This window comes from Leptodactylus fuscus, chromosome 1 (genome assembly GCF_031893055.1).
Source record: "Leptodactylus fuscus isolate aLepFus1 chromosome 1, aLepFus1.hap2, whole genome shotgun sequence".
Lineage (NCBI taxonomy): Eukaryota > Metazoa > Chordata > Amphibia > Anura > Leptodactylidae > Leptodactylus > Leptodactylus fuscus.
This window is the reverse complement of record NC_134265.1, coordinates 91,958,640-91,984,744: the sequence shown is the minus strand read 5'-3', so window position 1 is coordinate 91,984,744 and position 26,105 is coordinate 91,958,640. Positions and strand designations below refer to the sequence as shown.

The 26,105-nt window shown below is 40.0% G+C and overlaps 1 protein-coding gene across 1 annotated transcript; it reads left to right on the top strand.

Annotated features, from left to right (window-relative positions):
• Positions 1 to 50: 50 nt before the first annotated feature.
• Positions 51 to 25,827, top strand: BRAP (BRCA1 associated protein). Its single transcript, XM_075273530.1, has 12 exons — positions 51 to 263; positions 2,369 to 2,530; positions 4,390 to 4,555; positions 5,667 to 5,856; positions 11,649 to 11,762; positions 13,733 to 13,881; positions 14,107 to 14,182; positions 14,558 to 14,696; positions 17,263 to 17,372; positions 19,375 to 19,464; positions 20,591 to 20,694; positions 21,740 to 25,827. The coding sequence occupies exons 1-12, from the start codon at positions 185 to 187 to the stop codon at positions 22,086 to 22,088; spliced, it is 1,728 nt and encodes a 575-aa protein (XP_075129631.1). The 5' UTR covers positions 51 to 184; the 3' UTR covers positions 22,089 to 25,827.
• The last annotated feature ends 278 nt before the right edge of the window (positions 25,828 to 26,105 follow it).

Here is a 26,105-nt window from a genome sequence, read left to right as displayed (position 1 = left end):
CAATGAAACATCAGAGACGGGATCACGAGGTTACAGTCCCGGAAGTGCAGCTTTATTGACAACGTCGGGAGTTACATTGCGTTGATCTATTGCGGTCGGTCCTTCACCCGGTCACGTCTGTTGTGTGACGAATCTGAAGTACTGCCCCCTGCTGTCAGTGTGTGTCACCTGCCTGTCCAAACATATGAGTGTTTCACTGGTTGTCGTTCGGCTGGAGCTTGCTGACCACTCTCCTGTACCAGTGGGCTTCCATTACCGTGCTGGTGAGTAGTGAGCACACATGTCCCCATGAGCCCTCTGCACTGGGACTTGGCCATTGTGTGAATGATGTATTGGCATGTACTAAGTTATAGGAAGGAATGTATGCCAGGAGACAAGCTGCAGGAATAGTGCCAGCCCCATCTGCTCAGTCACCTAATGACTGGTAGGACTGTGCCCATTAAAGGGGTATTCTGGTAATTACACATTATCCCATTCCCTGTCAGGTCAATATAGGTACCCCTGTGCTTGGCATGATGCACGTGCTGTGCTGGCACCCAATTCTGATACATGCTGGAAGCGTTGTACTCCTAGTGAATATTTCCCAAACTTTTCTGACTGTCTTATCATCGATACCCATCAACATGATATTGGCAGAGCACAGACTGCCGTAAAGGAGCCTAGATTCTGCTCATGTGGTTATAGAGTAATGTTGGGGCAATTTAGAAACCGGATAACCCCGTTAAGGAAAATTCTAATTTTGATGGCCTAGCCATCCTGTCCCATAGATTTCATGTATTTATATATATTTTATAACTGAATCTGCCCTAGTGATCATCTGATGGTCATGGTTGTGTGTGAGTCCACCAGAGAGTGTTCTGCGTTTGTAGCATCTCTTCATACCGACTACTTGAGACCGGGATCACTTTCTGTGATCATAGGATCATGACTATAATCAGAAAAGGCCACATGAGTAAAGATATGTTAATGGAACAACAACTTTTAAGAAACATTGTTACAGCTATGGCTTCACTACAGTTATGTAGACAAGTCCTGGCAGGGAAGATTATAGTTGTGTTACTGAAAGAGGCAGGGGATAAAATAGGTATAGCCTTGTTACTTATCACTAGTTACCATGTGGTCCACTATATGTCTCCTATCCATTAAATTAATAGCATTGATACACACACATTGGTGACTATAACAACATAGGATCATATATATCCCATACCATTATATACAAGTTTAATATTACTGTGGCTTACCCATGTTGACAATATAGGAGGTATACAAGTCGGGACAGGCACTCACTCCCCAGTACCTGACGCACGTTTCGGCTTTGCAGCCTTTGTCAGGAGGCCTGGCTGGAGTGCTCATGTGCAGACAGAGTGTAAACAAAAGCCGGAATCCCCAAATATAGACTCTCTGCTTAATACTTCGCCCAACAGAGAGGTGAACTTAAAGCATTTATTTTAGTCCTCGGTATGCTGTAAAAATATGAACTGGAACACCCCTTTAAGTTACATTGAACCAGCCCCACTTATAATCAAGTTTGCACGGTTTTTATAGTTGAAGTTTCCTAGCATTACTCAATGACAATTGCTGTGTCTGTATGTAGCTCTCATCCAGATGGCAGCATCAAGCTGGTTGTAGCATGTAGCTATGTATATTAAAGTACACCTGTCTCTTGACAAGTACTTTTACATTTTCGTGTTTATTTACACACGCAGTTTATGTTAACAAAAAGACACGAGTCTAATTCAGCCTATTGATCTAGAGAAAAAATTCTAGAAGGCAGAAGCCAGTTTTTCTCCTTTTAGGCAAAAACAATCCTTCCCAACTCCATATCTGGCAGTGACAATAAATCCCTGGATCAATGACACCAGGAAGCCATCAAGGCCCCTCGTGAACTCTTTTAGTGAGTTCTCTAACACCAGTACGGCAGAGAGTTCCATAGTGTCTCTTACAGTAAAGAACCCCCTTCTGTGTTGATATAAAAACCTTCTTTCCTGTAAATGCAGGATTTCCTTTGTTACACAGTCTGTCACTTCATTGAACCCCATGTTGGGCTGTGTCCCCCTATAGGGACACATTTTGGATCAATCATAATCTGGAAAACAAGTCTTAGCTTATTATGAAGCAATGCTATGTTGGACATTCGCCGGTAGGTAGCCTTGTGACATCTTTCCATCTTATAGGGAACAGTCCTGTCTTTTAGTGAGGATGACGATGGGATCAATGATTATTCAAAGAAAATCCAATTACTTTGAGCTGCAGAGTGCCCTGATGGTTTAGCAAATTTACAGGATGGTTTATCCGTATTGTATGCTTTATTGTTCTGTATCCTTCCGATAAACCACAACACATTAATATTTATGTTCCTGCCTAGCCACCGAGATGTCTGATGAGGAAATCAGAGAGAAGACGTTACGTACTGCAGCAGGCTGTTTGGAAGGCAAGACGCCAGCGGAAAAGACAACCATCCTGCATCAGCACATTGGGAGAAGAGAAATGACAGACATGATAATAGAAACCATAGGTCCAAATCAAGGTGAACATTATCATGCAAGCTGCAATAGCACAACAGGGTGATGTGACGTGAATGTAGGCTTTATAGATATAGGTAGCTTGGCAGTGATAGGTCAGATCTCGTGTACTGCTAAGTGGTCAATACCATTTAGAAAGCTGAATGAATGACCCCACATCTGCTAAGATTATCTTCTACAGGTTGTTGCAGAAATAATGCAGTTAAGGGAAGGAGTCTCCCACATATTTTATAAAAGGCAATGTCCATTGTCAGTTTTAGAGTAATATAAAAAAAATAAAATATTATTAATAGTCTTCATATTTCCCACTACTCATCAGGACAGTGAATTAATATTAAGAAGTTGCAGAACCAAGCAGCTTGTGAAATGGTTGCTGTAAATTTGGTCACTTCCCTTGCTAGGTACCCAATGCCTCCCCTTGTGGCTATGTGCAAATGGAGGGGGGTTATTTTAGATTTCTGCATAGCAGTATAAGCGGTATAACGTAACAGCTTGTTCGGGATGCAGACCCCCCCCATTATCTTTCTTGCGACAGCGGATGCAGTAATTACATCATAAAGGTAGCCACAGGATCTTCACTACAGCAATGGCTTCCAGGCTTCAGAGTTAGGGAGTCTTACACTCCAGCACATTTCCTTTAAAAGGGTGGTAGGTTGTTTAATGAGCTTATTGCTTGTATGGGTAGTTTCGCAAACAGCATTTTTTCGTGGCAGTGTATGATAGATAGATAGATAGATAGATAGATAGATAGATAGATAGATAGATAGATAAAAAGATAGACAGACATAAGTGTTTGTGGTTATAATGTACAAGTATTTGTTCTTTCCTTCTTTCTGTCCACTATTTGTATATATAACACCAACATTTTCCTAGCTTTGACTTAACATGCAAAATAAAAATATGTTGAAAAAAATGTAGAAATGGCAAACAAATATGTGTATCCCTTAATCCAGTGTTTCCCAACCTTTACAGACTAAGGGCATCCTGGAAGTTTCCAAAGGGCAACCCTGCCAAACCATTTTTATCACAAGACAAAAAAACTTCCAAAGGATGCAGATGAAGTTGCATGAAGGCATATGGTCATCTTCCTTAATATAGAGTCATGGTCCCTGTCAGGTTTTCAAGGCCTCCCTGGGTGCTATGGCACTTTTGTTGGGAATTGTTTCTCTAATCCTACAGCACCAATACCCTAGTTTCCCAAGCTAAATCATTCTTGTACAATACAACATAATATAATCTGAGGGGGATAGAGGTTGTGCCACTTGGAATTTTTTTTTTTTTTTTTTTTAACTTTCAAATATTATGGGCCAAAAAGTAATTTTGGAGTCTTTTCATGCCACATAGGACCTGGACTCCTCAGCAACTTCTCAATCAATACATGCTCGTCCTATGCTTATGTGGCTTTGTCCTTTCTTCTTTATCTAATAATATGCACGTTATTTTCTTCCATTTTCGTCCACTCATCCATTATACTGATCCACAGTCTAAGCCTCTGTTCACATCATGTCTGTGACTTCCTACCATGTACAGCCAGTGGAAAGCTCTGACTTATTCTACTATATATCTATAGAGTGGCACTTCTGTGACTTACAAATTAAACATGTCCTATCATTTTGTTCCTATAGCTCCGATACAGACTGGTAAAAGGCAGCAAAAAATAATTTGTAGCATAATGCCGCAGTCTTGTAATCTTATAATTTCTGCCATTTATTCTCTACTTTGGGCCAATATACATTTAGGTTACCAAGAATAGGATTTTTTTTTGTTATATTAAGACAATTAGAAAAATTGGTTGTGAAGATAAACATAGCCTTTAAGTGTCAATATAAGTAAGTACAATCTGTTTATTTCTATTGTATTTCAGATGGCGAGATGGTCTCTAGCCCAGAAAAAACTGATGATCCTGCCACTACTCCTAGTCAGACTGCTCCAGACTCTCCTTCCAAACAGTTGCCTGAGCAGATCACTTTCTTCAGTGGGAATCCTTCTGTGGAAATAGTTCATGGCATAATGCATTTATACAAGACAAAGTAAGCACAAAAAGTTTGTGTGACAATGGGAGAGGTACTCGAGGTCATGTGGTCCTTTGGACAAGACATCTGTAAACTGCTTAATACAGGAGCATTGCAGGAAGAATTTACTGTGTTTCCCTTCGAGGGGCTGACTGCTCTCACACTATTAAATGTAAACAGCTGACCCTGGAGAAACACTCTAAGATTACGGTATCTTGGTCAACCTTAAAAATTAACCTATTATAATTATGGTAAAAAATACAAAACCAGGGGCTAGATAGCTTTTTGTTCTTTATTTAACCAGTAATACAAATGTACCTTTTACTCTTTAGAAGGGTTATGCAATGCATACATAGTATCTAGCCTATCTTCTAGCCTGTTGATAGCGGACTCATTGATGTTCAATGAGTGTCTGCGAGTGAGACCGTGAGAACGATGTGTACCCTACCCCCACTTTAAATACTGCCAAACCCCTGGTGAACACCAAAGCACCCTCATCTCAGTAGGCTTGATGGAAATAGCTGAAGTACAGCACGTGACTATCTCCGACACTTCCATTAAAGTGTATGGAAGTGGGGGTGCCTCAGCATTCACCAGGGATTAGTTTTTTGCTTTGTATATTTTTTTGGCTGGGTTTGTGTTGTTGTATTATGTATTTATTTTTAGATTGGTGTACATAATGTTTGTTTAAAGGGGTCATATAGGAATTATTAAATTATGGCTGCTTCTGATGCCCATAGTATACACAGTACTGCTGGGCAACCAAAGTGCCCAAAACAGTGGAGGCAAAGTGACCTAAAAAATTTTTTAGAACATGGTTTACAGTTAAAACTGAGGAGCCGAGCTACAGAGCCGTGGGGCATTCACAGAGACCAATTGCAGACCCTTTACCCCCTCAGTTGCTGTGGTCTGATGTGCCATCAAAAAAATGTAGATTTTAATTTTGGGGGGCAAAATTGCCCAGCCGTAGCTGAATGCTAAGCTGTTGTAGATGTATGGCCACTTTTATTAAATGGCCAGTGTAATTGTATTATTTTATGAAAGTACTGTTGTATGTACTGTTTATCAATGCATTTTGCTATCCATTTTCTTATTCAGCATTTTTAAGCCCTGTGTGGTCTCATTTTAGTAAGATGACTTCATTGAAAGAAGATGTCCGACGTAGTGCAATGATTTGCATCCTTACAGTTCCTGCTACAATGACCAGCCATGACCTGATGAAGTTTGTGGCCCCTTTTAATGAAGTTATTGAGCATATGAAAATAATCCGAGACTCCACTCCAAACCAGTACATGGTTCTCATAAAATTCAGCGCCCAGGTAAAAAACAAATTGTATAGTGTATATCTGTTAGGAAATTTTCCAAGTTCCAGTAATACAGACACTAAACATGTACATATTACATGCTCTTGTTTTAAGAGACTAATGTGCTGTATAATATTACTATTCTGGTTCATAAACCAGTATGTTTTCCCGAACCCTCACTTGCTTTAAAGTGAAGTTACTGAGAAATCAAACTGACTATTGCAACCTGGTAGGTTCTATCTTGAAACAGAGGCACCTTGTCAGATAACCTTTCACTGAAGCAAACAGGTTAGTTGTTATACTGTCCGAAGGACTACAAGAATGCTTTACTTTAGTAACTCCCAAGCATTAAAGGGGTTATGTCATGAAAAATGTTTACTCTCTCTACATTGGATAGAGGATAAGTTGCTGATCTGTGGAGGTCTGACTGCTGAGATCCCCACGATCTTGCGAGTATGGGTGTTTTACCCCTGTTGTGAATGTAGCCTTACTCCTGCTGGATTCCAGCAAGCCACAGACTCTGATCATGAGCTTTAGCTCCGGGTCTCTACTGAGCAATTCTGAAGCAAAGTGGCAGCCACCTTTAAAGACTCAGCATCTGTTGTACTACGCGGATGTCGGGAAGGATTTAATATATAATAAGTCACTGGGCACTTTAGGGTGATTTATCAAGACAAGCATTTTCCACGACTTTCTTTCTAAACCTTGCTGGAGTTTGCACCTAATTTAAGTTAGGTGCACACCACACCATAAATTGGGCTGGTAAAAAAGTAAAAAAAAATAAAATTCAAACCACCCCCCTTTCTCTAGAACACATATAAAAGTAGTTAAATACTGTGAAACACATACATGTTCCTGTGTCCGAAATCACCCGCTCTACAAATTTATAAAAAAAAAAATTTATGTTCAGTAAACGCCGTAGCTGGAAAAATAGTCAAAAGTGCCAAACCGCTGTTTTTTCACTGTTTTGATTTTGATAAAAATTTGAATAAAAAGTGATCAAAGCAATAGCATTTCCCAAAAATGGTAGAACTAAAAAGTACACTCGGCTCCGCAAAACAAGACGCCCTATTCATCCCCGTACACAGACGTATAAAAAAGTTACGCCTGTCAGGATATGGCGACTTTAAAAAAAAAAAAAAACATTTTTAACATAGTTTTGGATTTTTTTAAGGGGTTAAAATGTAAATAAAACCATATAAATTTGGTATCCCCGGCATCGTAACGAAACACAGAATACAGGGGACATTATACAATTACTTTTTTTTTTTGGTGACTGAATCTATCTACAGCAGACCGGCACCGCAATGGGGAGTAAAATAGCGCCACAGTACTCTAATCTTTTCATGACCAAGCTTGAGAGCAATTTCCTATCCACCAGCACCACCAGACCTGTGGCCTACTATCGCTTCATTGACGATATCCTAATCCTTTGGACTGGGTCTGAACAACAGCTGAAAACCTTCCATGAACAATTCAACCAGTTCCATCCCACCATCAACCTGACGCTCAATCACTCCTTCTCTGAAATAAATTTCCTAGACACAGTCATCAAGATACAGGACAACAAAATTGAGACCTCACTGTATCAGAAACCAATAGACCGCCCTGCCTACCTAAAATGGGATAGCTATCATCCTATACACATAAAGAACTCCATTGTCTACAGCCAGGCTATCAGATATCATCGCATATGCTCAAACCCTTCAGATAGAAGCAAACACCTTGGGGGGCCTCAAAAACAAATTCTTGAGGCAGGGTTACCATCCAAGAACAATTGAAAACCAGATCACCAGGGCCACCAGAATACCAAGATCGGAGTTATTAAAATACAATTCCAAACGGGAAAACAATCTGGTGCCCCTGGTTGTCACATACAACCCCCACCTGGAGATGCTGAGAGGAATCGCACGCAAATTACATCCACTACTGCAAAAAGACAACTGTCTAAAATCCATATTTCCAGACCGCCCTCTCCTGTGCTATAGACAGCCACCTCTAGCAACCTCAGGAATATGGTTGTTAGCAGCTCACTGTCACCTCCAACTAACACAGGAACATTTCCATGTGGACAGAAAAGGTGCAAAACCTGCCCTCACATCATGACCACCAACAAGATAAAGATACCAAATTCTAACAGGGAATATAAAATCCCAGGTACCTTCACCTGTAATACAATGTAGTGTATTTAATAATATGCATTAAGTGTTCCACTGAAAATCTGTATGTTGGAGAGACTGGTTAGAAACTTAGAATGCGGATGAACTCACATCACCATACAATTAGAGAACAAAGAATGGACCTTCCCATGTCAAAACATTTCTGCAATGAAGATCATAATATCACCAATGACATGAAAATTTTGGTTTTAAGAGGGAATTTTAAATCAAGGAAAGAGAGAAGGGTTTATGAGTACAAGTTGATGACCTTGTTTAACACTCTCCAGAAACGGATGAATCTGTCACATGGGTTCATGGCATCCTACAGAAATCACTGAACTGAGACAGCCATAAAAGATGACTCTTTGAACTGATAAGAACATTGCGAACTGATGAACTGTTTACTTGTATGTACCAATAACCTTCTTCCACCCTCCCTCCTAAAATTGTATTCCTATGTATTCCTATGTACATAAATATGCAGCCTTCAGAAATTATTTTTAAATTTACCTGAGGAAGAAGCAGAGAGCTTCGAAAGCTTGTAATCTGTCATCATTATTAGTTAGCCATTAAAAAAGGTATCAACTGCTGAAGACTCTCAAGTTTTTTGTTTCTTATATTTCCTACCCACTGGCTAACATGGTACAAAAACAAACGTTTTCCTTATGCAAGGTGAAAGGGATTCTAGCGATTCCCATCCACACTTTGCAGAAAAATACGCTCAGCGAAAATGCAGAGATTTTCATACCCGTCACAATTCTGGAAATTGCAGTGTGTCAATTATACTTAAGGAAACACTGGCGGTATATAGGTATAATTTTTGTTGAAAAGCGCTGCAGATAAAACTGCAATGCATTGCCACCACATTTTTTAACGCATCATTTTTTTGCTGCAGCCTGCTACGTGGGGTCTTCGTTTTATAGAGATTCTATAGTTAAAAAAAACACATTTTAAACTAAAAACATGTACATAAAAACTCTTACACATATTTTGCAGGTCCGCCCTGCCGTTCTCTTTTCTTCTTTATGCTAATTGTGCTCAGAAAGCACAGTGGGCGTTCCCCTCGTGCTTTGAGCATGGTGTTATCATCCATCCAGCACCACCTTTCTTCTTCTCCATTGGCCATTCTCCTCCTCTTCTTACAGGAGACCACTGCAATATGACTGATGGAACAGCTGAGTGTGCATGTCCTGTCGCCATTTTGTGGTGGTCTGAGCACAGGTGGAACACCCCATGTGCTTTCTGAGCACAATTAGCATAAAGAAGAAAAGAAGAGAAATTCAAAACGACGGTGCAGAAACCCGTTCATTGAAATTAATTTAAATTGAAATTAACTACCCCCTTCCCTCATAGATTGTAAGCCCTTGTGGGCAGGGCCCTCTACCCCACTTTGCCAGTCAGTCACTGTTAGTATTATGTCTACCTGTATATTTTGTGTATTGTATGTAACCCCCAAATGTAAACCATGGAATTAATGGTGCTATATAAATAAACAATAATAATAATAATAATAATAAATAACCGTATTTTTCGGACTATAAGACACACTTTTTTCCCCCCAAATTTCGGAGGAAAATGAGGGTGCGTCTTATAGTCCGAATGTAGGGGGAGGAGCGGATTTACAGCATGGCCGCGCTACTGCCACCGCTGGTTTTCTGCAGCGGCAGGAGCGTGACAATACTACAGGCCCCGGCAGCTAAAACACTCCCCGGCATCCGCCGGTCTATTACAGCAGATGCCGGGGACTGTCTTAGCTGCCGGGGCCTGCAGATTGCCACGCTCCTGCCGCTGAAGAAAACCAGCGGTGGCAGTAGCGCGGCCATGCTGTAAATCCGCTCCTCCTCCGCAGGTCCCGGCAGTTAGTTAGCCCCGGGGCCGGTCCCCACCGGCCCCATACCTTTAGTGATGCAGGCCGGCTCCTGCACGGCGAGGCCGCAGGAGCCGACCTGTTCCGATGACAGCCGGGAGCCTAATGAAAGCTCCCAGGCCTGTCATATATATATATTACTATCGTGGCTGGTCTATGACACTCCGCGATAGTAATGTATAGAATCAAATGATTGCAGGTTCAAGCCCCCTAGGCGGGGGATAATAAAATAGTAAAAAAAAAAAAAACATAAAAAAAATATAATAAAAAATAAAATAAATAAAAGTTCACCTCCTTTCCCTAGAATACATATAAAAGTATAACATTACTGTGAAACATATACATTAGGTATCCCTGTGTCTGAAAATGCCCGGTCTACTAATATTTTTCCTGTACAGTAAACGTCAAAATCAAAAAGTGCTAAACCGCCGGGTTTTTCTCACCATTTTGCCTCTGATTAAAATAAAAGGTGATCTAAGCAATAAACATTTCCCAAAATGGTATAACTAAAAAGTACACCTGGCCCCACAAAACAAAACGCCCTATACATCCCCGTACAGCTGCAGGGTCACCTGTCAATGTGGCCTTGCAGCTGTTCCAAAACTGCAACTCCCATACATTAAATATTTTACTATTTTTTGCCTGAAAATTTTTTTTCCCCTATTTTTCTCCTCTAAAACCTGGGTGCGTCTTATAGTCCGAAAAATACGGTAATGGTTTTTTAAAACAAAATTCATTAAACTGAATGTTTTTTTTAAAGCAAACTGCCGGTGTCCGTATGCAGCCTCTCTACCGTGAAACCAGTTTTTTGGTTTATTTTTGCATGGACACAAAGTCGAACATGCAGGACTTTGTGTCCGTGCAAAACAACCGGTTTCATGACAGAGAGGCTGCATACGGACACCGGCAGTTTGCTTTAAAAACCCATTGAAATGAATGGGGTTTTTTAAACTGACTGCCGTCTAGCAGTTTTTCCTGGGATTTAGGTAGAATGACGGAGGACAGATACAAGGCACAAGTGTTAACGCCGCATAAGATGTTATGTCAGAAATGACTGTCGCTAGGTTCACACCTGCGTTCTTCTTTCCGTTCTGTGCTTTCCGTCTTCTGCATGCCAGAAGACGGAAAGCACAGACCGGGTCCGGCCGTGAGCGGCGGTGAGTGTTTTATGCTCTCCGCCGCGAAACCGGATTTTTTTATCCGGACACAGAGTACTGCATGTCCGACTCTGTGTCCAGATTATAAAACCCGGTTTCGCGGCGGAGAGCGCAAAACGCTCACCGCCGCTCACGGCCGGACATCTCTCTCACCCATTCAAATGAATGGGTGAGAGAGACTCCTGCAGGTTTCCGTCTCCTGCCTCTGTTTTAGGCAGGAAACGGAAACCTGCAGTACGGAGAGGGCGACGCAAATGTGAACGAGCCCTAAGGTGTACATATGTCAGAAAATCTTCTCTATGTCTATTTCCTCCTTCCTTGCTAGTGTTTACACATAATCTGCACGTGTCATTAGTAACAAAGGATCCCATGTGACTGTTTGCCAGTTGTGGACATAAAAAATCCATGACAAAACTGACTGATCTAGTGTATGGCATTGTTTATGGGAGAGGGTGATAGTCCTGTGCTGAACTGTCAGGTGACACATGAGAAAAAGAGAACGAATGTTCACTGGTCATAGGAGCTTCAGGACACCTGCATCACCACCAGTATTAACCAGTGTATGCTTCCTATTCAGATCAATGGAGTACATGAACTAGTGTCCTACTTTTCTTCTGCTTTCAGGCGGATGCAGACAGCTTTTACATGTCAAATAACGGACGTCAGTTTAATTCTATTGAAGAGGATGTCTGTCAGCTGGTCTATGTGGAAAGAGCGGAGGTGTTTAAATCTGAAGATGTGAGTGTTATATTTATAGGGTGTATGTATGTAGTAGTAACGTACAGCATGTTAAAGGTGTTATTGAATAATTCTGGATGTTATTGTCCATGTGAAATAAGAATGTCATCATTTATTAGATAGCAGCTAAAGTATTTGTTATATAGCCTCAGTAAGAGGAGCTTACTTCTTTCAAAACTAACAATTCAATGACTGAAGCTTTGAAGTATCTGGACCCTTAGCATGAAATCTGGAATGGTTTTTGAGGACCTGATTCTTGCTGTCAGGTACCCACCAGTGGCATATCTGGTCTGTGTGGAAAAATGTGTTACTTTTTTATTAGTGAATAGAGAAATAAGATGTTCAAGATGTATATTTCATGCAAGAATTTGTGATAATTCAGTATACCTGGGTAGCGGGTGGATGCAGTATTGTCATGTATGTCACACGTTGACTTTAGAGCAGGAAAATGAAAAAGCAAAAGAATGAAATCTTTTCTTATGAGAAGAGATTTATCACTAATTCTGTTGAGTTCCTGATTATATATTTATATATATATATATATATATATATATATATATATATATATATATACCTTTCATTTTACTTAAAAATTCCTATAGTTTTCACTTGGCAGTGGTTCTGTTATCTCTGAACACAGTGTTAATGCTTCTTTCTGCTCTTATCGCAGGCTATTTCTCGGCTCTCCCTGTCCTCTGTTAAACTACCTTTCACTGCTCTATCTGTCTTGAGATAGACAGAAGGTCAACTAACTCAAATTGCTTGCTGTGTATAGCAGTCTATGGATACAAAGGGGATAGGAGTGTGTAGGAAGTGCAAGAGATAAGAGAACAAGACAGACTTAAACTAATGTTGGTGATTAATTGAATCCTCAAAACCAAAGAACTTTACTTGCATCCGTACAGGTCATTGCTTCTCTGTATGTGTCTTAAGTTAGACCCTATACACATGCCTGAGTGTGTTATGTGTGATGTGGGGCTGAGTATGCAGTTGGATGACACTCGTGAGTGCATCGCGGGATACAATCGGATGTCACTTCATCTCCGGGGGATTCAATTTGTTCTGATGACACAAAGCAGGACAAGAACATGCTTTATCCTGTCCTCTCTCATTGGAATGGATCGGAAGCCCCTATAGACGTAAATGCATCATGGAATGCACTCGGGTGTCACTCCAACTGTCCTCCAACTGCACTCCACTGCAAATTCAGTCCCACCTCGGATACACACTTGCTCATGTGCATGGGATGTTACTGGGGCTATTTGATACAGTTAACATGATGGAATGTGCTGCTGAATTTTCAGAGGACTTCATCCAAAAATCAGTGGCAGAGTCTGTTCTGATTCTGCTTTTCATTGTCTTCAATGGGAGGCGAGATCTGGGTAGGACGCTGAAAAATTAAGTGTCCTGCTTAATCTTGCTGCGGATTCCAGAGATTTCCACCTCAAACTCCTCTTCCTTTTCCAATATCTAAATGGGGAATTCTGAATGAGAGACCCAGTTATAAAGCAGTATTCTTCTTTACTTACTGTGTGCAATGTAGGGCAGATAGTCTCCATTCACCAGTTGAGCAACCTATAAATTCCAGATCTAGCCTACAGATAGAAAAACAGCAGGAAGGCATTGTGACAGAAGTGCTAGGGCCAAAGAATGGGGACTTTAATGAATTTCAAGTCACATGGCAGTTCTCAACAGAATCTGCAGGCAGCAGAGAAAGACCTCCTGTCTGATAGCAATCCATGCTAGAAAAAAACAGGCCACACTGTGACCATGCAATTTATTAAAGATGGTGAAAAACAAGATAATGATACACATTGCCAGAAGACAACTTTTACTATTGAGGGAATGGTGTACAAAAAATAACTGTTATGTTTCTTTAAGAAAATATGCAATGTCTTAGAACTATCCAAAAAGGATATGTTAACATAGACCCACACACGTTATGTTACTTTTTTGTATGTCCGTTTTAGGGTGCCAGTTTGCCCGTGATGGATCTCACAGAGCTCCCCAAATGCACCGTGTGCCTGGAGAGGATGGATGAATCTGTTAATGGGATTCTAACTACTCTCTGTAACCACAGTTTCCATAGCCAGTGCCTGCAGCGCTGGGAGGACACAACGTAGGTGCTTTTGTGCTTTTCTTGGAAAGATATATGGTACCTTAAATCTACTATTCATCTATGTACGTGTTAAGCAGTTAATATTGGTGACGCTTTTTGTTTTTATTACTCAGATTATCTTGAATCTGTACATTCTTTACTTCCACATAGATGGCCCTACATGGCATTAGTCAGTTTTGTTATCATTCCTCATATAAATAAGCTAATAGGTCTTCTATGTTACAGATGTCCAGTATGTAGATACTGCCAAACTCCAGAACCAGTGGAAGAAAACAAATGCTTTGAATGTGGCGTCCAGGAAGTAAGTGTGTGTTGTGAATCCCTGCGCTGAAAATATATGGACTCCTTTTTTTCTTCTGTGTGTCTTACACGAAACACATTGAACAAATTGTTCTTCTGCCAGAAGTAATGTTTGCATAATGGAGTGAAAGTGCTAATTCAATCCATAATCCCTTGTGTCTTTACTCGTGCATAAGTATCTGCTTATACTGCAGAATTACAGTTAACCTCTTTCCTGCCAGCTCTTTATTTTCCAACAATTAGAATTGTAACACTTGCCCTAGTACCCTATTGTATCACTCTTGGTCTTTCAGGTTAAAGGAGTTTTTATGATGTTTTATATATCAGATATGCAGTAACTGTGTAATAACACACTGAAATCATTTCATTCTTGCAGAACCTCTGGATCTGTTTAATTTGTGGCCACATTGGCTGTGGTAGATATGTTAGCAGACATGCTTATAAACATTTTGAGGAGACTCAGCATACTTATGCAATGCAGTTGACCAATCACAGAGTTTGGGATTATGCTGGAGGTAAGAGTGCTACTATGTCTTTCTATAGTTTTCTAAGTCAGTAGGGAGTACTTGGATTGAACATGGCCATCGGGTATGGAGATCATTTCAGTGTGCGGGTCCCTGCATGCCTTTTAAACCAATGTTCCCTTTAAAGGGAAAGTGTTGCCAGGAAATCGCATATTCATTTAAATCACTTTTTTTTTTAAATATGTTTTTTCAGAATTTTTGGTGATGTAATTTTTAATTTTCCATATTATTACCGACATATAAAATAAAATTTGTGCAATTCTTGCCACTAAGCCTAAAATAGTTTGTGACTTACTATCTCCTGGAGATGGACCACTGGCCATAGACACAGTGGTCTGGAGAAGACCCTATTGACTTCATCACAGTTCCTTGGCATGCTCCGTGACCTGTTCAGCCTTTGCACAGAGAGGGGAGTAGCTAAACTGTGAAATCACCTATTGTAACTAGTGGATTCTGTATCTTATCTACATATACATGATGGCTATGATCATCAGTGTGCTAATAAGTGAGGTGGTTGGAGGGTGCAAGGGGACTTTTAAGTCCTCCATTTTCCTGATCACTGTGTGTATTTACTGGGGCAGCCCTTTCAAACGGAAAAATACATTATTATTTTCAACATATTTTTTAAGGAGTTTTTTTTTTCTTATATTTTCCACATTATGTATATTTAAAATACTTTGTGGCCGCTAAACCTAAAATAGTTTGTGACTTCCTGTCTCCTGGAGATGGACAATGACCATAGACACAATGGTCTGGAGCAGACCCTATTGACTTCTATAGGACAGTTTTCTAGACATGTCTTGTGACTTCTGCAATGCTCATGTCACATGGGGAGGAGTTGACAAGCTCTAAAATCCTCTACTGTGACTGGTGGATTCTGTGTCTTACATACATATATATATATATATATATATATATATATATATATATATATATATATATATATGGAAACTGTCATGATCAGTGAAGTGGAGTGGCTGCAACAAAGAAATCTACTAAAGATAACAAGTAGTGTCAGAATATTATTTGAATGACCAGAGTGAAATCTTCAGGATTTTTTAGGAATGTTTTAAAAGTATAAATAACATGGACAATATTTAAAAACCTCACAAAAAAAATATTTAAAAATATGTTTAACTTACACATTCCATTTTAAACCTTTGAAGCCAGAAAACGGAGCAGTTAGGGTCCTGGGCACTTTTTCTCAGTAAGGGCGTGTTCACATCATGTTTGAATACTGCATTTACTGCTTACCGCTGTATATCAAAAACATGTCCTTTTGGCTTTCATTGGGGAGGTATATGTTTGTATATCATTTTCTTTTCCAGTATTGGATATCATAGTAGACTGCACTATTCCATATATAGGCATGATAATGTGCCACTGTGTGTACCAAAATATCTGGTGTTCTATAGCAATTAAGCATTTACTGGTATATATATTGGTTTAGGGCAGTAAAAAGTGTTAGTGAAAGATTGTAAAACATCCAGCACATCCCAATAAGTTAAAATATAACTTTTACTTCACATATTTAAAAAAAGAAAAAAAACAAAAAGTCTTTTTCTTACAGCATGGATCCAAGAATAAAAGCACGGAAGCATGGCTTCCGTGCTTTTATTCTTGGATCCATGCTGTAAGAAAAGGACTTTTTGTTTTTTTTCTTTTTTAAATATGTGAAGTAAAAGTTATATTTTAACTTATTGGGATGTGCTGGATGTTTTACAATCTTTCACTATCGTATTCACCTCTTGGTCGGAGGTTCCGTGCACCCAGCTATTACAATACCATTCAGACTGTATTGTAGGGTTGAGCGTTTTTTGTTTTTTTTCTAGTAAAAAGTGTTGTCTAGTCAGATAAAAAGTTATTTTAATTGTAAGCAAGTGCTGATAATTAATTTGTTCTGAGTACCATAGATGCCTAGATGTCCCACTACCAGCCCTGGTCCCTTGTGTTATGTACCTCTGGTGATGTGCTCAGAGGGGGCAGAGAATAGCTCTCCAGCCACCTTCTGTCTTTGCAGAGAGGAAAGCTGCAGTAACTGAGCCAAGCCCTGTTTCTGTCTCGGCAGAGAAGTGGACAGCACTAAAACACACAGCCAGCCCTTTTCAAACATGTCATTAGTCATAGGACTAGTGGTCCCATTACTTACATCACTTCTTCAGGCTGTGACGCGAAGCTAAACATGTAGTTAACAGACATTAATTACTTTTCCTTAGGTTAAGTCATCAATATCCAGTGAGTGGGAATCATTTGACACCTCCACAGATCAGCCACTGGCGCTCAAACGGGAAACTAAGCTCCATTCTCCAGCTCTCCATTCTCTGTGTAATAGCCAGCTAAGGTTACTGCAGCTCAGTTACCACTGCATGGAAGCTAAGCAGATACAAACACTATTCAAAGAATGGAGCTTTGCTTCCAGCTCTCCTCTCTGTGTTAGATCCGGCATCGACTGTTTGGTTGGGTTTTCTAAGTTTTGTACTGATCTGATGATGATATTGAAGTTATATTTCTATTAATTCTATTGTTTTTACTCTTGGTGATTTTTTTTTTTTTTCAGATAACTATGTTCATCGATTAGTTGCAAGCAAAACTGATGGGAAAATAGTTCAGTATGAATGTGAGGGAGACACATGCCAGGATGAAAAGATAGATTCTCTACAGTTAGAGGTGGGTAAGGAAATGTAGCCTACCAATGTGGCAATGTCGTTAGTCAATTTTACACAAACATTTTTCTGGAATTATTTACAAAATTAGACTAACACTTCAAAAACAGGTGAACACAATGAAATAATATGGATACAAATGTAGAAAATATGATAAATTGACATTTAAATGATTGTTATGATTTAACTTTAAAGCAATATTAAAAAATAAAAGTAGACCCCAGCATTTGCTCTGTAGGCTGATTCCTATAAATCTTTTTCATGCTGCTTACATACACTCTGAAATACTAGTGCAGTTTGGTCACCTATGTTGATATTTTAATAGCCAACTGATTTTACTGGTAGGCTCTAATTCTGAGTGATAACTGGATCTATCACAGGCCTCTTGCTTAGGGGCGGGTTCACACCTGCTCCTGGTCTCCGCTTTGAGGGTTTCTGTCTCCTGCTCGAGAAACTGGACTGAAGATGGAAAACCGACAGTCAGTGTCCGCCCGGTCATTTTCTTGAGGCTGGCAGGCATGCGTAGTCGGCTTTGCCCGAGGCCTAGAAGTTTGAAGCCAACCCCCGGAAGAAGACGTGTCAAGACCCCGATCCGGAAGAAGATGGAGGCAGCGCTGGAGAGTTCTCTCGTAGCATTGGGACACCCCCAGTGCTGTTTGAGCTCTGGGGACCGCCCCCAGTGCTGCGAGAGAACTCATTTGCATACTGCTGGAAAACGGGATTTTAACCGAACAGCGCGGCGGAGAAGACATCCAAAGATAGGAGATGAATAGCCTTTCTTAAGGCTATTGTAACGTGTTAGGGATAAATAAAAAGTTTTCTCGTTTTACTTCTATTGCTGGTTTGTCCTAAAACAAATATTTGTATATAAGTTGGGTTGTGTTCCAGAACATGGCGGCATCGCTGTGGTCGCTGCAGTGCACAGTAGCTCTGGATTCACGTGCCTTTCTTTTACTTGTCTCTAGTTTAGGCTTCATAACAAAGCATATTGTCTTGTATCAAAAAACTAAATTTGACATGCTGTACAGCACTGTTCAAAAGTTTTAGGCATAAATGGGAAAGGATGTTGCAAAGTAAGATTACTTTTAAAAATAGAAGTGTCAATAAAGTTTTTGTTTTGGTTTTTTTTGTCAATTAACAAAATGCAAACTGAATGAACAAAAGTGAAATTTAAATACCATCAATATTTGACAAACCCACAGATCTAGTCACAGATCTTCTGTGGATGTAGGCTTGGACGAGTCCGGTTTCTCTCCATATAATCTTAGACTTATTGATGTGGAGGTCAGGGCTCTATGGAGGCCTTATCACTGCTTGTTACACGGCAGATAGATCTTAATGATGATGTCTGTATGTTTGGGGTCATTGCTCATCTGCAGAATAAATTTTAGGATAATCTGACGCCTCCCTGATGGCATGGGAGCTGACCTGCAATAAAGATGCCCAAAAACTATACATCGTATGCAGCCATCTGTGTATGGCTCTGTGCACTGTATATGTATAGTATGGGGACCGGATGCAGCCCCAAAAAGCTGATCCAGGCACAGCTTTCATTTCTTAAACTAAAAACAAAGCCTATAGGCCAGAATCATTAAGCCTAACAGAACTACTTTTATTTGCTTTAAAGGATGCATATTTAAAAAAAAAAAAAAAAAAAAAGGTATATATTTTGTATTATGGGTGGTTATTAAAGTATAATGCAGGGGCTCTTATGTATGTCTTGTGTATATCTTAAAGTGTCAATCAATGACAGTAGCTCAGCTGCATTATCTAATGAAGCTCTTAAGTATCCCGTAACCCCCTCCTCTGGCTCTGCCTTTTACAGTGTAGGTCTGTGTGCTGAGATCGGGTGCAATATAGCCCAAGTTTACTAGGGTGTCTTGGAATGGACAGTTGATCTCCTTGACTTCAAAGATAGAAGGATTGTAAACTGCCAATGTTCAATCCCCTTCAATTCAAGAAGCTTCTGGAAAGCGACTTTAATTTGTGTGTTTATTTGGTTACAGTACTCGTACCTTCTTACCAGCCAGCTGGAGTCTCAACGCATCTACTGGGAAAACAAGATTGTACGTTTGGAGAAAGATACTGCAGATGAGGTCAGTGTGTAGAAAACTATGAGGACCATTGTCCAGGTAATGGAGTATCTATGCATTCATCTCTTCTCTCCTCTGTTTTCACACAGAGATCCATAGAGCCGGATTTGAAAATTGGATCATATGGAAAAATTTTCATTATAGCATAGTAAAAGATTGTCATTCTGTACAACACTGTGTTCACTGAATGTGAATGTCTGTGATAGGATGAGAGCAATGGACTTTAAAGAGGACCTTTCACCATTTTGCCCACCAGCAGTTCTATATACTGCCGGAAAGCTGACAGTGCACTGAGTTCAGCGCACTGTCGGCTTTCCCGATCTGGGCCCGGTGTGAAGAGCTTACGGTCCAGTACCGTAGCTCTTCTATGGTCAGAAGGGCGTTTCTGACAGTTAGCCAGAGACGTCCTTCTTCACAGCACAGCCAATCGCACTGCACCGTGTGAGCCGGGAGGAACTCCCCCCTCCCTCCCTGATAATGCTCGTCTATGGAGGGAGGGAGAGGGAGACTTCATCTGTGTCCATTCCCATTAACTCTAATGCAAATAACATGACTGATGCTTTTTTCCTTTTGCATTTGTTTACTTTCTTTTTATTAAAAAAATAAGTGACAAATGAACTATATCTTCTAACTTGAGAATGATTTCAGAAGGAGGGGGCTACGTCTGCACCCTACAATGTCCGTCGTAGGATAAGAGTAACAGACTGTACTTTGAACCTACCCTTACATGTGCCGATAGAAATCGTAGCCACTTCATACAGTGTGAACATCCATATGATCAGTTATTTGGAATATAAGCAAAGCTGTGTATAAATACAATGAAAAGTGGTATTTTCATCTTCGACAGTTATAGGTTTTCCAATCCCCCAAGCAACCGTTGGCCACCACATCAAGGTATAGATAAGGATAGATACAGAGGTGTCCAAGCATGGGAGTTTGCTGAGCAAGTGTGCAGATGTGGGATCTACATCTATCAGAATCTGCTATATATCTATATACCTGCTGCTTTTTATTTCACCTGCTGATATAAATTCTTACATTTACACTTCGTGCTGGTGTTAGTAGGGCATAGGATGATAGTTCTATCACATGGTGAAACACGCAATGTTTTTGTCTCTTGTTTGCTTAGATTAACAACATGAAAGCCAAGTTCAAGGAGACCATAGACAAGTGTGACAGCCTGGAACATAGGCTGAATGACCTTCTTAAGGAGAAACAAGCTGTGGAGAGGAGGTTTGTTACATGAAATGTGACTTTTGCAATGTAGAACTTTAGAATTTTAATGTGTGTGTTCATCTTTAAATACGTTTTTACACTTTGCATATAGAAGTATATATAACTAAGTTACAGTGGTTTACAACTCTGCTGTCTTTAGAGTTGAAATCTCCCAACATTACCTAGAGAGGATGGATATATCGGTGCCGTTAATTTTGGCACCAATATCTCCCCACTGTCAGAAGGGCATTCCTCACAGCCTAGCATCATCTCTGAGCTGTGAGTAACGCCCCCCCCCCCTCCCATGGCAATACTCGTCCATAGCCTTGTATTGTCAGAGGAGGCGTTACTGAGCTGTGAAGATTGCTCTCCCCCACCCCCGTACTCGTCTATGGACGAGTACTGTTAGGGGGGCGTTCCTCAAAGCCCAGCGATGACGCTAGGCTTCGAGCAACGCCCTTCTGACGGTGAGGAGATATCGGTATCAATATCTTCAGCCCCAGGTCACATAACGAAAAAGCCAACAGTGCGCTGAATTCAGTGCACTGTCGGCTTTCTAGCAGTATACAAAACTGCATATGCATAAGGACATGAAAGGGCCACTTTAAGGGTATGTAATATGTTATCAGTATAATTTTGTGCACTTTATTCACTTCAGTGGAGAAATTGTGGTTACATCCTAGGGCTTTAGAGATTGATGGAAATCAAAGTCCCGGTTAAATGAACATTTAACCTAGATTTCGATTAATGAGCAATTTTAGGACCCTCCACTTATTACATACTATTATATATTTCATATTATTATTATTATTATTATTATACATCACAGCATGCCACTGACTTTTTGAGTTTGTCATTCACATATCACCAATCCATATTGCTTATCCTTTAGCCAATGGCAATGTGAAACGGCATGGGTGGGGAATAATTGAGATGAATAGAGCGGAGTTTTGGTTATTTTGCGAATAATTGGCCAGCCATATTGCCTTCCCATATAAAACATCCCCATCCCTTAACTCTTTCTTTTTGATGAAACACACTTGACATTGTATGTTGTTGGTAGGTGCACTCAGCTAAATGCAAAGGTATCTAAACTATCTACTGAACTGAAGGAAGAGCAAGAAATGAATAAGTGCCTAAGAGCCAACCAGACTGTACTTCAATCCAAGTTGAAAGAAGAGGAAACACTAAGGAAAGAGGCCTGTGAGCAGAAGGACATGCAGATTGTGGAAATGCAGGAGCAGCTCCGTGACGTCATGTTCTACCTAGAAGCTCAACGAAAAATCAACCAAATGCCTGAAGATGCAAGGCAGGAAATTCAAGATGGCCAGATCAACATAGCTGTGGCTTCCTCTAGTGCTTCTCCAGCAACAGGGAAATCACGGAAGGGTCGTGGAAAAAGAGGCAAATAGCGCGCACAGAGGCTTTGTTTATCTAAAGATGTACCTTATGGGCCTCTATTTCTTTTCCCTATAATGTGGGATACATTGAACTTCTGCAGGGAAGTGTGACCAGCATCATTGCTGGGAGGTGAAGAATCCAGATTCATTATTCATAGCACATTTTAAGCCTAGTTTCTTGTACCAAATGATCAGAGATGGAAACATTAACTTTCTCCGACAAGCCTTTAACATTTATAGCCTAATGCGTCTTAAAGCAAAGCTCTTATTTGGAGTCAGTTTAATAGCTAAAGTGCTTACATTGCAATTATCTGATTATTATTATTATCATTATTGGAGGGAATATTCCAATTATACTTTGCAGGGTACATGGAGATTCCCAATTCTCTGGGCTTGACTATCAGTAGAATACAGGTACAGTCCTATGAAAAAGTTTGGGCACATTTTCTGTTAGTACAATAAACCTCATTTCAATCCTGAAATATTACTGTGTCCATCAGTTATTAGATATATCAAACTGAAATGGCTGTTGCAAACACCTAAATATTTAGAACAAAAAATGATTAAGATTAATAGGGGTGCCCAAACTTTTTCATAGGACTGTATCTGGTTGTCTGTCTTGCTGTAACTTTCTCCATTCAGAGAATTGCTGTTTAGGAGGTTTCCAAGTTATTAAAGTGGCTCTAAGCAGGAGGTTTACTTTGGGTTAAAAAGAAAAAAAAGAAAAACAGCTGAAATGCTCGATTTTCCGTGGACAATTATGACTTTTTTTTAAAGTCGTGTCACCCAAACTTTGCTTTAGTTTTAGTCTCCATTTTGAGAGATGATAATCACACAATAAATGCTGTAGAAGTATAATGTGGCCTTTATGAGTGGATGTAAGTAACACTTTGTATGGAGTCAATTTACACAAGTAGAGTTTGGAAGGTTGTAAACCAGAAGTAGTTGTGACTGTTCTACATTTCATGATTAAATGGCTTCTCACTAAATGTTTTCTCTTCTAGTTTCTGTAGGACTCATTGCTATAGGGGTTGTATTAATTCAGAATAATTTAAAATACATTTTTAATAATTTATCAAATATAAATAGTAATAGTAAATACCCTCAGCAGTCTCTCCTCCCATGTCAACACATCCCCATTACTGTTTGACCGATTCAGGTGATGCCATGTAACAGCAGTGACCTCCATGATTGGCTGCAGCAGTTATGTATTACCATATCATTCCTGGAGCCCGGTCAACTGAGACCAGTAATGGACCAGAGAAGCTTTGGCATTAGTGGCAGGGGATTGGTGAGGTATTGATAGCTGCTTCATATGCTGTAAGGGTGCATTCACACCACTGATACGGTGCCTGATTCTGAACGTTAAAACACGTTCAGAATAAGCGGCATATAAAGCAGTTCCCATTCATTTCAATGGGAGCCGGCATACGAGCGCTCCCCATTGAAATTAATGGGCTGCTTTTTTCACTACAAGCGCTCCCATTGAAGTGAATGGGAAGTGCCCGCATGTACGGCTCGGAATGAGGTGAGCTGCGCCTAGTGGATAACTGTACCTGGAGGTGGGTGGTTGTCTGCACATCTGGAGAAATGAGAGCTTCTCAGCTTTTGTCCTACATTTTACACCATTAAAGACAGACTTTGTATGTTATTGATTCATAGTGCCCAAAAATGGTACTTATAGAAATGTATCCTTACAGTACACACAGGCTCATTTTCAAGTGACCTTTTTTTTTTTTTTTTTTTTTTTTGGAGTGCATATTTCATTTTTATGGACACTGGGGCTGTTTATTATGCTATGTATTCCAGTTTTCAAGGTATAAGAAGTCACAATAGGCATGAAGGGAACGTATTTACCATCATTTATAACAGAAATTTGGCATAAATGATGGGGTAAGTGTACACCAGCTAGCGCACAGCCCAGCAGCAAGTGCACCTGATTCTTGAGGAGTTGTGCACCTAGTCATTATGAGATTCGTCCTCCCCTGCCTTTCGATGTTATGAAGACTTTAGTAACGCCAGTCTTCATAAATCTGCCCCACTGTCTCGCATGGAACAGTTAAAGGGATTATGTGGGGAAATAAAGTTTTACAGTGCTTTGACTGAATGGGATAGGTCTACTTACTTATATATACTGTACACTAGTCCCGTCGCCCATATTATCAGGTTTGCAGAATGAGGTGGAGGGCCAGAAGTTTAATTCTTTTGCTTTTCTTAATGATTTAGTGAGGGTCCAACACCTGGGACTCCCGAGGATCAGCTGTTAGGGTCCAGTCACACAGAGGAAAATGGTGAGGAATTTGGTGTGGAATTTTCCACGCTGAAAAAAAAGCCTCCCATTCATTTCAATGGGTTCTGCTAGCTTTTTTTTTTTTTTTTTCACTAGTGGAAGGGAAAACTAGCAGAAGGACAAATTCTGCTAGTGGAAAAAAAAAGCTAGCAAAACCCATTGAAATCAATGGGAGCCTTTTTTTTTCAACGTGGAAGCCCTTTTTAAGAAGATGATCAACAGGCAGCACAGGTGTTGGCCTCCCGTCTAATTCCAGTTGATGATCTAACTTAAGGAAATCCCTTTAAGGCTAAGGCCCCACGTAGTGGTCTGCAGCAAAAGAGCTCCTTGTGGAAAAAAACGCGGCGGCAATGCATCACAGTTTTTCCCTCAGTGCTTTTCACAGTCCACAGAGGAAACCTTTTTAATTCCATTATACCTAAAGGGAAACCACCAGCGTTTCCATAGGTGTAATTGACATGCTGTGATTTTCAAAACTACAATGTGTTTTATATTTTCACAATGTATGGACAGAATTCTCTAGAAACCCATCCACTTTTCAGGAACTGTAAAACCCCATGTGGGACCCCGGCCTGAATCTGTTTCATAAAAATGCCTGAACAGCTAATGAGCATACTAGTTGTTCTAATTGTAGTTTGCAAGACATATTTAATTTGATATAAACCTTCTATTTTTGTTCACACCATTTTTTGGCTTTCTGAAATGAGGGGGGTGCCCTGAAAACTTATATCATAAGAATTAGGGGGCATTCACACTACTGCTGTTAATGTCCTTTGCTGTCTTCCGTTATAGGGTGACAGTATCGGACATTAAACTGTCACAGAAAATGGTCACCGAATGATTCTATGTTCACTTCCATTAACACTAATATAAACAACGTGATGGACCCTATCTTCCTTCATGTTTGTTTACTTTTGTAATGGAAGATAAAGTGCTGCATGCAGGCCTTTATCTTCCATTACAAAGGTAAACAAACATGTTGTTTACATTATCGTATAGGGGAGGGGGGGGTACGGACACCGAATCAGTCTGTGACAATCATCTTCAACAGTTTAATGTCCGATACTGTCATCATATGATGGAAGACCGCAACGGACATTAGCAACGGTAGTGTGAACACTCCCGTAGTGTCATCTCCAAAGAATCTTACTGTCAGAGTCCTTGTAAGTATTTTGTAAGGATTTTGGGTGTGAGCTTATGGCTTATTGTTAGTTGCCCACATTAAACATGTTGTCCGTCTGTAAGAGGTTTTGTTCATTCAGGCAGTACAATTCTGTTGAATTTTTGTAGTGACCCTTGTTTCTTCTTGATTTATGTAAATGCCTAATACTATAATTCAATAAACCCATTGTAGCACAAAATTCTACTATTTTTACAACCTGCATAACCTGTACAGGTGGTGAATGTCCTCCCTGTGTGACTATTTAAGTTTGTCGCTTTTTCTATAAGTTTTCCAGAGCCTTTGCATGTATACTTCTAAGGTTTTACCTTTTATATCTGATTTTTCAGTTTGCTGTTCTTGCTTAGAATAAATTATTTCTTAATTTAAAAAAAAAAATTGAAAAATAAGTAATTTTTGTCCATTCACTTTTTATGTTCTAATTGCACTACGGACTGATAAATCATTTCTGATAAATGGCTTGGAGAACACAAACTTAGAAATACAGTAAAGTGCACCATAATATGAACACCTATAGGTTGCATCAATTGGTATGAACAACCTGCTGCTCCTACACTGG

What these genes read in the sequence shown, in the direction of transcription:
- BRAP (XM_075273530.1), top strand. Translation starts at nt 185, where the DNA reads ATGAGTGTTTCACTGGTTGTCGTTCGGCTGGAGCTTGCTGACCACTCT. An exon ending in ATGCATTTATACAAGACAAA is followed by an intron (nt 4,556 to 5,666) that starts GTAAGCACAAAA and finishes GTCTCATTTTAG; the next exon opens with TAAGATGACTTCATTGAAAG. An exon ending in AAACAAGCTGTGGAGAGGAG is followed by an intron (nt 20,695 to 21,739) that starts GTTTGTTACATG and finishes TGTTGTTGGTAG; the next exon opens with GTGCACTCAGCTAAATGCAA.